This window comes from Emydura macquarii, unplaced genomic scaffold, assembly GCF_026122565.2.
Source record: "Emydura macquarii macquarii isolate MOO-44397 ecotype Brisbane River unplaced genomic scaffold, CSIRO-AGI_Emac_v2 contig_2676, whole genome shotgun sequence".
In the NCBI taxonomy this organism is placed as follows: domain Eukaryota; kingdom Metazoa; phylum Chordata; order Testudines; family Chelidae; genus Emydura; species Emydura macquarii.
Genome location: NW_027132813.1, coordinates 36,827,260 through 36,839,309, shown reverse-complemented (window position 1 = coordinate 36,839,309; position 12,050 = coordinate 36,827,260). Strand labels below are relative to the sequence as shown.

The following is a 12,050-nucleotide window of genomic DNA, read 5'->3' as shown; positions in this document are numbered from 1 at the left end:
AATGTTCTTTCTGAAGCCGCATGTTCACAGGGAGCGCTGTCTCCTCTCACTGGATGTCAGACAGGCGCTGACATTTTATATAGAACGAACTAAACCTTTTCGTAAATCAAATCAGCTTTTATCCTGTCCACCACAGCGATGAAAAGGTCTGCCAGTGTCATCCCAGAGGATTTCGTCATGGATTTACCTCTTGTATCAGAACCTGCTATGACCTGGCTAAAGTACCAGTCCTGGCTCTGACCACGCACTCTACAACGGCGTTGGTGTCCTCAGTTGCATTCTTGGCACAAATATGGTTTTCCATCCACACGTTTACATCACATTATGCCATTATTCAACAGGCTAGAGATGATGCAGCATTCGGCAGAGCAGTGCTCCAGGAAGCCATTTTGTGAGCTCCAACCCCCTCCTCCTAGGGTCAGCTTGAGAGTCACCTACTTGGAATTGACATGAACGAGCACTTAAAAAGAAATGGTTACCTACCTTTCGTAACTGTTGCTCTTTTGAGATGAGTTGCTCATGTCCATTCCAAGACCCATCCGTCTACCCCTCTTGGAGCCAGGTGGCAAAAAGGAACCGAGGAGATGGCAGCTCGGCAGGGCCCTATATACAATGCCATGAGGGCATCATTCGAGAGAGTGCCTGCACCGACCTGACAGATGCTGCTGGGAGAAGAGCTTTCTGACTGTGCACGCAGCACATGCACACCTACTTGGAATAGACGTGAACAACATATCTGAAAGAACAACAGTTATGAAAGGCAGGCAACTGTTTTTTACCCTGCAATATAATTTAAAGATACTTGTCAACCTTAACTCACTTTTTATTTTAACTGTAGATGCATTGATACACCAAAGCAGCCAGAGTGCACCAGCTAGTTAAGCTGGTACAGCTGCCAGAACGGTACAAAGCAGCCAAAGAGTATTGGTGAATCTGGTCTTTAATTTGCAGCTGACACTGATTTAGAGGAATATTAATTGAGACCATTGCGGTGTAAAATTGGGGGTTGGAGGAGCTCTGTCCCTTGAGTCCCAAAGCATCTCTGCAACTGCAGCTTAGGCAGCACTCTGCTGTGAAGAGCCTTTAACGCCCTAAGGCCCCAGGTAGCATGCATCCATAGAATCTTTAAAAAGCAGTGACAATTGTATCAAGTAATCTCAGTGGAACTTCATCTCCATTATAGCTCTGAGTCATTACACCAATAGAATTGTTGCATACAAATTAACTATAGGGGAAAAATGGTGATGGATTGTCTTACCACTTACGTCACATTAGCCTCACTTATGGGTTATCTGAGCCTATATAATCATTACAATTAGATACAGCCATTATTAGTAAGTTAGCTTAATAGTAGTCTAAGTTCTCCAAATACAGCTTATGAACAATATTTCAATTAACTTTAATTATATGGAAAGTTTGAACTGTCTGCATTATCATATAGAACAAAGAAAAGACTTGACAAGATGTTAAATTTTTATAGGACCCTGTTTTTAATTATTTTTAACTTATAAACTAACATTCACTTAAATCCTTCAAAAATTCACACTGGACTGTAACTTTAGACAGGATATGCTATAGTTTTCTGACAAAACAAATGTTGATTTTCTGTAGTAAGTGCAAAACAGAACTCAGCCTCTGCTGTGGAGTTGTGACTAGCACCCAAATAATGTGCTGTTGGTGCTTAAAAAGTGGATCTCGTAACATGTTAAAATGTAATTGTTTCTTTTAGTTTATCTTACGCATCTGGATTATGCAGATACTGAACGAATAATGACTGAAAAACTTCACAATCAAGTGAATGGGACAGAATGGTCATGGAAGAATTTGAATACTCTGTGTTGGGCTATAGGCTCAATCAGTGGAGCAATGCATGAAGAGGATGAAAAACGATTTCTTGTTACAGTAATCAAGGTATAAGGTTGTAAAACTAATGGGTTCCTCACATTCATGCCAGAACAGCTATTAGGTTAAAGTGAAATGGTAGTTTCTTTTTAGTTTCTTTGAAGATATTAATAACATCTGCAGCACATTTTTATTGAACTGTACTATAGAAAAAAGCAAACTGACTAGTCAGTTTTATGCAAGTATAATATATACTGTGTGAAAAGGAGCCTTGGCCATCACACCTGTAAAGGAAATTAGCCCAACTAAGTTTTCCATCAGGGTTAATTCAGAAGAAGTTTTAAGTTTATCAGGCATTTCTCTATTATGGTCAGTGGGGGGAAATAACATTCTTGCCATACACATTTTAGATTTATTAGAATGTTCATTTTATCAATACATGTGTGGCAGAGTGGAAAACCTGTCAAAACTCACGAGGCTCTGCTTGGTAAAAATTCAAGATTCCTTAGAAAAGAGGCATTTCTTACCATATCTTAAAGATCCACACATTAATTCATATTCAATTATTTCTTTCAATTATCATTTCTTTAGCACTTACTAATGTAGACTAGTAGATAGCCAGTCCCTCATGCTACAAGAATATAAGCTTATTTTTATTAAATAAGTTTCACAAATTGCTGACCATCATTTGGTACAACACACTGAGGATTGCTTACACTTTTTTAGATCCATGTCTGAAGTGAATTTAAGTTCATGTGATGCCATGTATGAGTTTAAATTCGTAGTGGAGAGTGATGTAGCATGTTGATTGACTAGAGGTTTTTTCTGTATTTTTGAAACATCCAATAATTCACATTAAGACTGACTGGCATTACTCAAAAGTATACTATAGGCTACTTTTAAAAATGTCAGTTTGAAATTTCTTAATCAGGTATATTTAAAAATAATTTCTGGCTAGAAAACTGCTTTTTTGTCCTTCCAAAATGTTTTAATAACTCTCTAATTCCAATATCCTAATTTTAATCTAAATTGTTCAAATGCATTGAAACAACTATAAAGACTGACTTGGTGATCTTTTTAGGTATTTGTCAGGTATTGCCAAACTACAGGTTTAGCATTGGTTATTGTAGTACTTTAAATTTTCCCCATCACAGTTCTAAGAAAATACACACATTAAACATGAAGAGAAAAACAAGTACAGATTATTTTTCCTTGCAGGATCTTCTGGGACTCTGTGAACAAAAGCGAGGGAAAGATAACAAAGCTATTATTGCATCAAATATCATGTACATAGTGGGTCAATATCCACGGTTCTTGAGAGCTCACTGGAAGTTTTTGAAGACAGTAGTCAACAAGCTATTTGAATTCATGCATGGTAAATATGTTTTAAGTTTCATCACTTTTCTGATCACTAACACTTAAATTTTTAGGGACCTAAATGTTCAAATATTACTTTCATATTGGAGTTGCTCATGTTCGCGTATGTGTATGCGTACACACTTGTAGAATCTTTATAAAGAGCATAAAAGTCATACATAATTGCATTTTAATTTAGAAACCCATGATGGTGTCCAGGACATGGCTTGTGATACCTTCATAAAAATAGCCCAGAAATGCCGCCGCCACTTTGTTCAGGTTCAAGTGGGAGAAGTCATGCCATTCATCGATGAGATCCTGAACAATATTAATACAATCATTTGTGATCTTCAACCACAGCAGGTATGTCAAATTCAACAATTTAGGTAATGATATGTAGTGGCTCTTTTTAATATTTAAGTTATGGTGAAGTGGTAGTGGTGCTTTTCAGGAGACCTAAATTCTGTTTTCTATTGTTGCTGGTGGGGCAGAATCCTATGGCACTAGTAGGATACTTAAGTCATTGTATGGGGTTTGTTTAATGTCCTTCAGCAGACTTTGGTTCCTCCTTCTCTCCAGGATGTTAAGAAACGGGTTTAATGGGTTCCTGTGCATTTGTTTAACAAAAATTAAGCTTGGTTGAATAACTTATGGGCTCAATATTAAGATTTCCTACCTAATTTTGTGATTTTTAACATAGCATAGAGTAGTATCCTGCTTAACAGTATGCAACTACTGAAATGTTCAAAAACACAGCTAAAACAGTGCATGTTATGCCAAATGGGGATCACAGTTGATAAAACTAGAGAGAAATGTACTGTATATGTTGTAGCCATGGATAATTGCAATTTTATCTCTGGATAAAGTGACTTGGTATCCAGAGAAGATCTACTTTAAGGAGTTGTGATAGCCACTCCATAGTTGAAAGATATACTTAGCTTTCCATTGTAAGTGACTTTTTAATCACCCTCCAAATGTCCCCTAAAAGAAACTAGAGGGAGACATGCAGTAAAAAGGAAGTAGGTGGATGAGTCTGAGTTGCCTGGCCTTGCCAATGTGTGGCTCTGAGGGAGGTAGAATAAGGATGGAAGACAGACTGGTAGAATGTGATGGGAAAATGAAGGTGGTGCAAAGGAGGGGGGATATGGAAGGAGGGAGGTAACGGGATGCATGGATAAAATTCATAGTGTTATATCTAGACAGTATTTAAATAGTTTTTAAAATTTCCATATTTATTCCCCATCTCCATTTTTCCCTAAAGTACACTACACCATTATCCCAGTAATGTATAGCTTACTAAATCAGTAGGACAGGTACCCTACTTTGATGGACTTCATAGGATTTGTCAGAACAGGCCTTCCCTCCTGCACAGCTAGTTTGATATCACTTTTACCCTTTCAAAAAACTAAAACTGGCAAACAAACCTTGTGAAAGAATCTGAAGTTTGCTGGACTCCATTAAGACATTTTCAAACACCCAAAAACAGTCTATTTTTGATGTTTGGTTAAAAATGTGGAATCTTTGTAAAGTGTGGATTGAGACGATCTTTAGACTCTAATACATACTTTCTGCCTCAATTCTTATAAAACAACTTTTAAAAATTGTGTATGCTCAACTAGAGATACAGGAATGGCTGCTTAAGCAAGTGCTGTTAATTGGGTCTTGATTCTTAAAACTTTCTTCCTGTCTCACTTGTTTCTTGTTCAAATCAGGTGCATACATTCTATGAAGCTGTTGGATACATGATTGGGGCACAGACTGACCAAACTGTACAGGAGCATCTGATAGAAAAATACATGTTGCTTCCTAATCAAGTGTGGGACAGCATAATTCAGCAGGCAACGAAAGTAAGAGCACTATGGAAACATTAACTTATAAGTACTTTATGTTGAACTAGAGAAGTCCTGCTAAATGTTTGGTTTTTAATAAGGTTTAATTTTGTGCTTGGTCTGGCCTTATATGGACTAATTCTGGAGGTACTTGGATAAATACTGTTTGTTAGGAAAGTTGGCATGATAGTAAAAGTATTGCAAAAATTGAAGAGGGGAACAAAAGGGAAAAAGGTTGTTTTTCATAGTCTTCTAAAGGACTCTAGCAGCATGTTCCTTGTAGTAATATAAAATGGTTTTTTACCTGTGCGTGGGCTTAATTTGTGTCTTCAGAAGAGATCTACTCTTCCCTCCCCCCCCCCGTGCTCCATGCACTTACCATAACACTACCCCAGGTAGGAGGGTTGTCTTCTCCTACACTCACTGTTAATAGCTACGCTCTGAAGAGAAATCTTACTTTCCTTCATAAAAGGAAAGAGACCTATTTTTCTTATGCAGACCCCTGCTGTGACAAAAACAAGCTTTGTTCTCTACTTTATACTGCCATTGGACCACTGTTTCTCCTCACTTTTTTTCCACCCTCTCATCTGCCTCTTCTCCCATCCCCTCTTATGTTTTCTTCTCTTATGATTACATTTGTAATGATGCTCTATACATGATATTTCTCCAGAAGAGCAAAATTCAAATAATCCCAACTTCATCCCATAGTTGCTCTTGCCATCAAAGTGCCATAAGTCAGAACAGCAGCAGAAGTGCTGTCTCCTGCAGTGGGATAATCTTAACACATTGGTGGGATAAATGTTTGAAATAACAATAACTGAATTTTGTTTTCATAAAAAATTACCAGAAGTAGCTCAGTATCATTCACCTAACAAAACTAATTTAATTGCTATTCTTCAACAGAATGTTGATATTCTAAAGGATCCTGAAACAGTTAAGCAGCTGGGTAGCATTCTGAAAACAAATGTAAGAGCATGTAAAGCAGTCGGACACCCCTTCGTGATTCAGCTTGGAAGAATTTATTTAGATATGCTGAATGTGTACAAGTGCCTAAGTGAAAATATTTCTGCCGCTATTCAGGCTAATGGTAAGAATTCCCATGTTGTTTTTAACAAAATGGGAGTAATACCATCTACTCTTATTACTACGTTTAATCAGTAGATAGAAAAATGCTTATTTTCCCCATCATACCTATTGAGAACTGAGACAGAGGTGAAGTGGAGAGAATAGGAAATAACTTTATATTGGCTTTTCAGGTTAATAAGAGATTTATTAGCCTTTACATTCAGATAAACTTCTGTTCTCTCTTGATTAAAAAAGAGATGATACTGTTAAACTGTGAACAAGAAAGACTGTGGGGTTGTAAAACATAGTAAATATTTATATGTGGAAGTTAAAACTTATCCCAAATTTTGTAATAAAAACCCAGCATGCACTCGAAAACATGACTTATTGTAGTTTCTTTAAATCAGAGCCAAGAATCCCATTTTTCATTCTTCAATTATCCTTTTTGAAAAGTGCTAATATATTTTGCAGTTAAATAAGAGCCTTTTGTCTTCTGAATAAATGATCTGTACTGAAATTCAAACCATAAACTTTATAAATCAAATTATTGCTGGAAAGAAATGAACGCTTGGATAGCAATTTTGTCCAACAAAATACGAATATTACATATAAGGGGCTTTTTCCTCAAAGGGGGCGGGAGGTTAGTTACAGTAGTTTGGGACCAGATCTTGCTTTCCCCTTGGAGAGCCATAAGATGTTGTTATGGAGTAGTTAAAGGCTTTTCCGTCTCTGCTGTACTGGTCAGTGCTACACACGTGCTGGTATTTGGGAACATATATATTCATCACATAACAGGTAGAATTCATCTGGATGAATAGATTGAGTAGAGTTGCAGTACTTGATGTTTATGGAGTTGCTGTACAATTGACCTGAGTGAAGCCTTCAATACCAGAAAATACACCTTTGATTCTATATAACTCCAAAGGCCAGCGATTATCCTTACCAAGAAATGGGTAGTTATGAAGCTCAGAAGTCATTGCCAGGTATCCCTGAAGCTGGGTCTATAGTTTAGGAGTGCCATGCTGGATTGACAACTACTGGGTAATCCCACAGTTTGGATTACACCTATTTCAATTTGGCCTTAACCTGGATCTCACAGTTGTCTCTAAGACTGTAAAGGAAGATCCACTAGAGTCAGTTGTAATATAGTGTGGAGATCCTGCAATCTCTGGGCAGATCGGGGGAGAGGGCAAAGAGCTTTTTAGGAATGGATGTACATGACTTGCCACAGTATAGGTTGAAATGTGTGATATAATAAAATCACAGCCGGAGGCTGTTTGGCGCATGTCCACCTCTCAGTGTTAGTATACCATAGCAGTAGCAGATTAGCAGTTACATTGTTTGTAATGCCTTTGGCTTGCTCTTGGGGCATCCTATACCTCAAGGACAGGCAAAAGCCAGGAGACCAGAATAAGTAGGCCATTGAATGAAAAGGAAGGCGGAGATTAGAGCTGATGCAGTATTTTCCCAATTGACTGACTAGTTGGTGCATATGATAGACATGTACGAAGAGCGTGAGCTGTTAAATGTAATGTAAGGGGTATAGGATTGACAACAGCTTGACATAAAACTTCTATATAAAAAGTCAGCTTTCTTATATTAAATTAAAATATCAACATATCTTTTTAACTGAGTTGTAACAAACTTTAAAACCTTTTTCAGGTGAAATGGTTACTAAACAACCTTTGATTAGAAGTATGAGGACAGTAAAAAGGGAAACTCTGAAACTAATTTCTGGTTGGGTGAGCAGGTCCAACGATCCTCAGATGGTAAGTGAATTTTTAGAGTAACTAGCAATATTCATAAATAAGACACTCTGGAAGAAATCTACAGTCTTTACAGCAGAACAAAAGTATAAGACTCTCTGCTTGTGTCATAGCAACTCCTTTTCAGGAGGTCCATCAAACGTGGAAAACACTCTAAGACTTGAGGCTGAGTGAGTTTTCTGTAATTTAAGTGATATTGCAACAGTTTTATGAGCTGCAGCCAAGAGAATTTAATAGATCTGAATCTAGATGATCAATAATCTAAGACAAGATGGGGGTTAGGAAAAAAATAACAGTAGAAATAATTCTAAAGGAGTCATTGCTGGTTATAGGAAAAATAATATACATGTATATATTCAATAAGCTCCTTTTACCAAAAAAAAAAAAAAAAAAAAAAAATAGAACCTAAATTAGGATTTGTAGGTATCTAAATAGCTCATACTCTGCTACAAAATATTAATTGTGCAGTTACTGTAAGCAGTCTTTTAGATACCTAACAATGCTTTTACTTTCTTTACCAGGTATCTGAAAACTTCGTTCCTCCTTTGTTGGATGCAGTTCTCATTGATTACCAGAGAAATGTTCCAGCTGCTAGAGAACCTGAAGTACTTAGTACAATGGCTATCATTGTAAATAAACTAGGGGGACACATTACTGCTGAAATACCTCAGATATTTGATGCTGTTTTTGAATGCACATTAAATATGATCAATAAGGTAAGTATATTAATCTTTTGTGTTCAGATAAGTACAGTCTCTATAATAAATCATAAAATCAACCAACCAAATAAGATATCCCAAGCAGAGTTCTCCTCTGAAATGGGAGGAGAGCCAGACATTCCACAAAGCCCACTGAGGAGTTGGTTGGTGCTACTGATTTTACAGGTATGACAGTGATACATGCTGTAGTATCATTTTAAAGTTTTATACAGTCATTTCCCCATATATAGCTAAGGGCTAGATTCACAAAGAAATGTAGGGTATGTCTACCCAGCAGTGTAAGCTTAGGGTTAGTGGGATTCAAGTCGGAACCCTGGACTTGAGTGTCTACATTGCATTTTAACCCTAGGTTAAGGATTTTCTGACTTGTGCTTGAACCTAGGACATCTGGCGTCTATGCTGCAGTGCACAGACCCGAGTCAAAGTAACCCTATCCCAGAGTGCCTAGAGCAGTGGTTCTTAACCTGAGTTCGATCGAACCCCAGGGGTTCGGCGGAGGTGTGTGTGTGTCCATTCTGTTCACCAGGGTTGCCAGATGCATTAATATACTTTTGGCATTCACAAAATACTTTTATGGCATTTTCAGTGTTTCACCATAAGAAACTGAAGGATATTGACGAATATTTATGGCAAATTCTAAAATTTGTTGCGTAATTTATGGCAAAAAATGCCATACATGGCACGACCTGGCAGCCCTGCCGTTCACCCCACTCGTATGATTCGTGACGTCACGCTCCGCACGGCCATCATTGGCTGCTCGCTTGGCCTTGATATCTGTGCTGCAGAGAACTTGGTCGCTCAGTAGTCGACTTGTGACTGTTGTGATTGTACGTCATTTGTGATTTCCTTTTTAATATTCCAATCCCTTCGTAATATGTCGAGCAAAAAAAGAAAGTGGTCGGACGAATACGTACAATATGGATTCATGTGTATAACGGAATGTGATGGGAGTCAGCGTCCTCAATGCATGATTTGCAATGCCAAGTTGAGCAATTCTAGTCTAGCACCGGCAAAACTAAGGGAACACTTCCTAAAGCTGCATGGAGATGGGAAATACAAGAACACAACGCTTGCTGAATTCAAGGTGAAGAGAGCCAGATTCGATGAAAGGGCTACTCTGCCTGTTCTCGGCTTTGTACCATCGACAAACCGATCTTAACAGCATCATACGAAGTTGCGTACCTGATCGCAAAGCAGGGAAAAACACACACCATTGGTGAAATACTCGTAAAACCAGCTGCGTTGAAGATGGCGAATATCATGCTGGGAAAAGCTGCTGAAAATAAGTTGTCCCAAATTCCTCTTTCAAATGACACCATCAGCAGCAGAATAGATGACATGAGCAATGACATCTTGGCTCAAGTAGTTGCAGATCTGATATCAAGCCCAGCAAAATTCAGCCTCCAACTCGACGAGACCACCGATGTTTCCAATCTAAGCTAGCTTGTTGTATTTGTGCGCTATGTGAAAGACGACATGATAAAGGAAGATTTTTTATTTTGTAAGCCTCTTACAACAACTAAGGCAGCCGACGTGAAGAAACTTGTGGATGACTTCTTCAGAGACAATGATCATTCGTGGGATATGGTTTCTGCAATTTGTTCGGATGGAGCTCCAGCCATGCTGGGACGAAACTCTGGTTTTGGTGCGCTGGTGAAAGTCGATGCTCCACACATCATTGTTACGCACTGTGTTCTGCACAGGCATGCGTTGGCAACAAAAACCTTGCCTCCAAAACTGGCAGAAGTATTAAAAATTGTAGTGGAATGTGTGAACTATGTGCAAAATAGTGCTCTGAAGCACCGCATCTTCAAAGAGCTGTGTAATGAAATGGGCTCTGAATTCGAGGTACTTCTGTACCATTCTAACATTCGGTGGTTATACCGGGGAAAGGTGCTGAATCGTGTTTTTGCCATGCGTGTGGAATTAGCCCTGTTTTTGCGAGAGCACCAACATTGTCATGCAGATTGCTTCGAAAATTCTGAGTTCATTCTCATTTTGTCGTACATGGCCGATATCTTCGATGCTCTCAATCATCTCAATCAACAGATGCAGGGGGGTGGAGTCAACATCATCGAAGCGGAAGAAAACCTGAAGGCTTTTCAAAAAAAGGTACCGTTATGGAAACGACGAACAGAGAATGATAACTTCGCAAACTTTCCCCTGCTTGGCGACTGTGTAAGTAAGATCGAAGACGTGTCTGGAATCGGAGACATTTCTGTACCCGGGGAACTGAAGCAAGCAATTGCCATGCACTTAGATGACCTCGCAAAGTCTCTCGACGGATACTTTCCCACCAGAGAGTCATATCCAGCATGGGTGAGACAGCCGTTCACGTTTAGTGTTGCGACAGCAGATGTCAATGATGAGTACCTCGACGAAATCATTGAACTTCAGCAGAGCCAGGTTCAACAGCAGCTCTTCAGAACAACAACGCTCTCAACGTTTTGGTGTCACCAAATCGTACCGTACCCTCTTATTGCTAAGAAAGCCCTTGAGATACTCATACCGTTTGTTACAACATATCTTTGCGAGCAATCCTTTTCGAGGATGGTAGACATAAAAACGAAGAAAAGGAACAGACTTTGTTGCGAAAATGATATGAGAGTGGCACTTGCCAAGGTGAAGCCGCGCATTTCTGAACTTGTCTATGAAAGCCAACAGCAAAAGTCACATTGATTTGCAGTAAATATTCATTGAGTTATGTTTTTGTTTCTGTGTGACATTCATGTTTTGTTGGTTTTGTTCTTTGAACACAGTGATTTTATGTGCAACTGATGCATGGTTCATTTTGTGCACTAATAATATACATATATCTGTGTTTTGAATTTGAAAAAAAACACATTTTATTTTTCCAGCTATGAAGGGTTCAGTGAATGCACGTATGAAACTTGCGGGGTTCAGTACCTCCAACAAGGTTAAGAACCACTGGCCTAGAGCCTCTCCGTCTCCCCTGTGTCAACACTCTAGCCCTAGGGACATGGTGTACTATGGGAAAACTCTACTGCCCATTCTGTTTCTCAGCTGTGACAATGCTTTTGATGGGACTCAGGTGCCCATAAGAAGCACATGAGTACATAAACTGCATAATTCGCTCCTTTGGTCATTATCTCAGTAGAATGACTACAGTTTGAGAAGGCTTCATACTGAACTACCATCTAATCTGAGAACTGGGCTCTCCACCTTTAGCTGAGTCTCACTGGCAGGAAAATGCCCATGTGCACCTGTCCTGAGAATAATTAGGACATCAGTCTCCAGGGCTGTCAAACTATTAAAATGAAACTTTGCCATTCTTAATTTATAAATCGAATGTTCAGATGGTGTTTTTGTTTGGTTGCTTTTTTATTTATTTTGAAGTTTGACATAAAATGTAAGTTTCAGAAGAAAAACATCCAGCCTGACTGCTGCTGCTGAGTGGTGAAGTGCATCCCCAGGGCTTGGGGTGCAGTGTGCTGCTGCGCCTCCTGGGGATC

The 12,050-nt window shown here is 38.8% G+C and overlaps 1 protein-coding gene across 2 annotated transcripts in view; it reads left to right on the top strand.

Annotated features, from left to right (window-relative positions):
• The window catches only part of XPO1 (exportin 1), a 66,153-nt gene that overhangs the window by 41,211 nt on the left and 12,892 nt on the right, over positions 1-12,050 (top strand). For both annotated transcript variants that reach the window (XM_067565208.1, XM_067565209.1), the window contains 7 exons: positions 1,730-1,911; positions 3,061-3,217; positions 3,398-3,561; positions 4,911-5,045; positions 5,931-6,114; positions 7,755-7,861; positions 8,380-8,574. In XM_067565208.1, the coding sequence (XP_067421309.1) occupies positions 1,730-1,911; positions 3,061-3,217; positions 3,398-3,561; positions 4,911-5,045; positions 5,931-6,114; positions 7,755-7,861; positions 8,380-8,574 (1,124 nt within the window). The remainder of the gene's footprint in view (positions 1-1,729; positions 1,912-3,060; positions 3,218-3,397; positions 3,562-4,910; positions 5,046-5,930; positions 6,115-7,754; positions 7,862-8,379; positions 8,575-12,050) is intronic.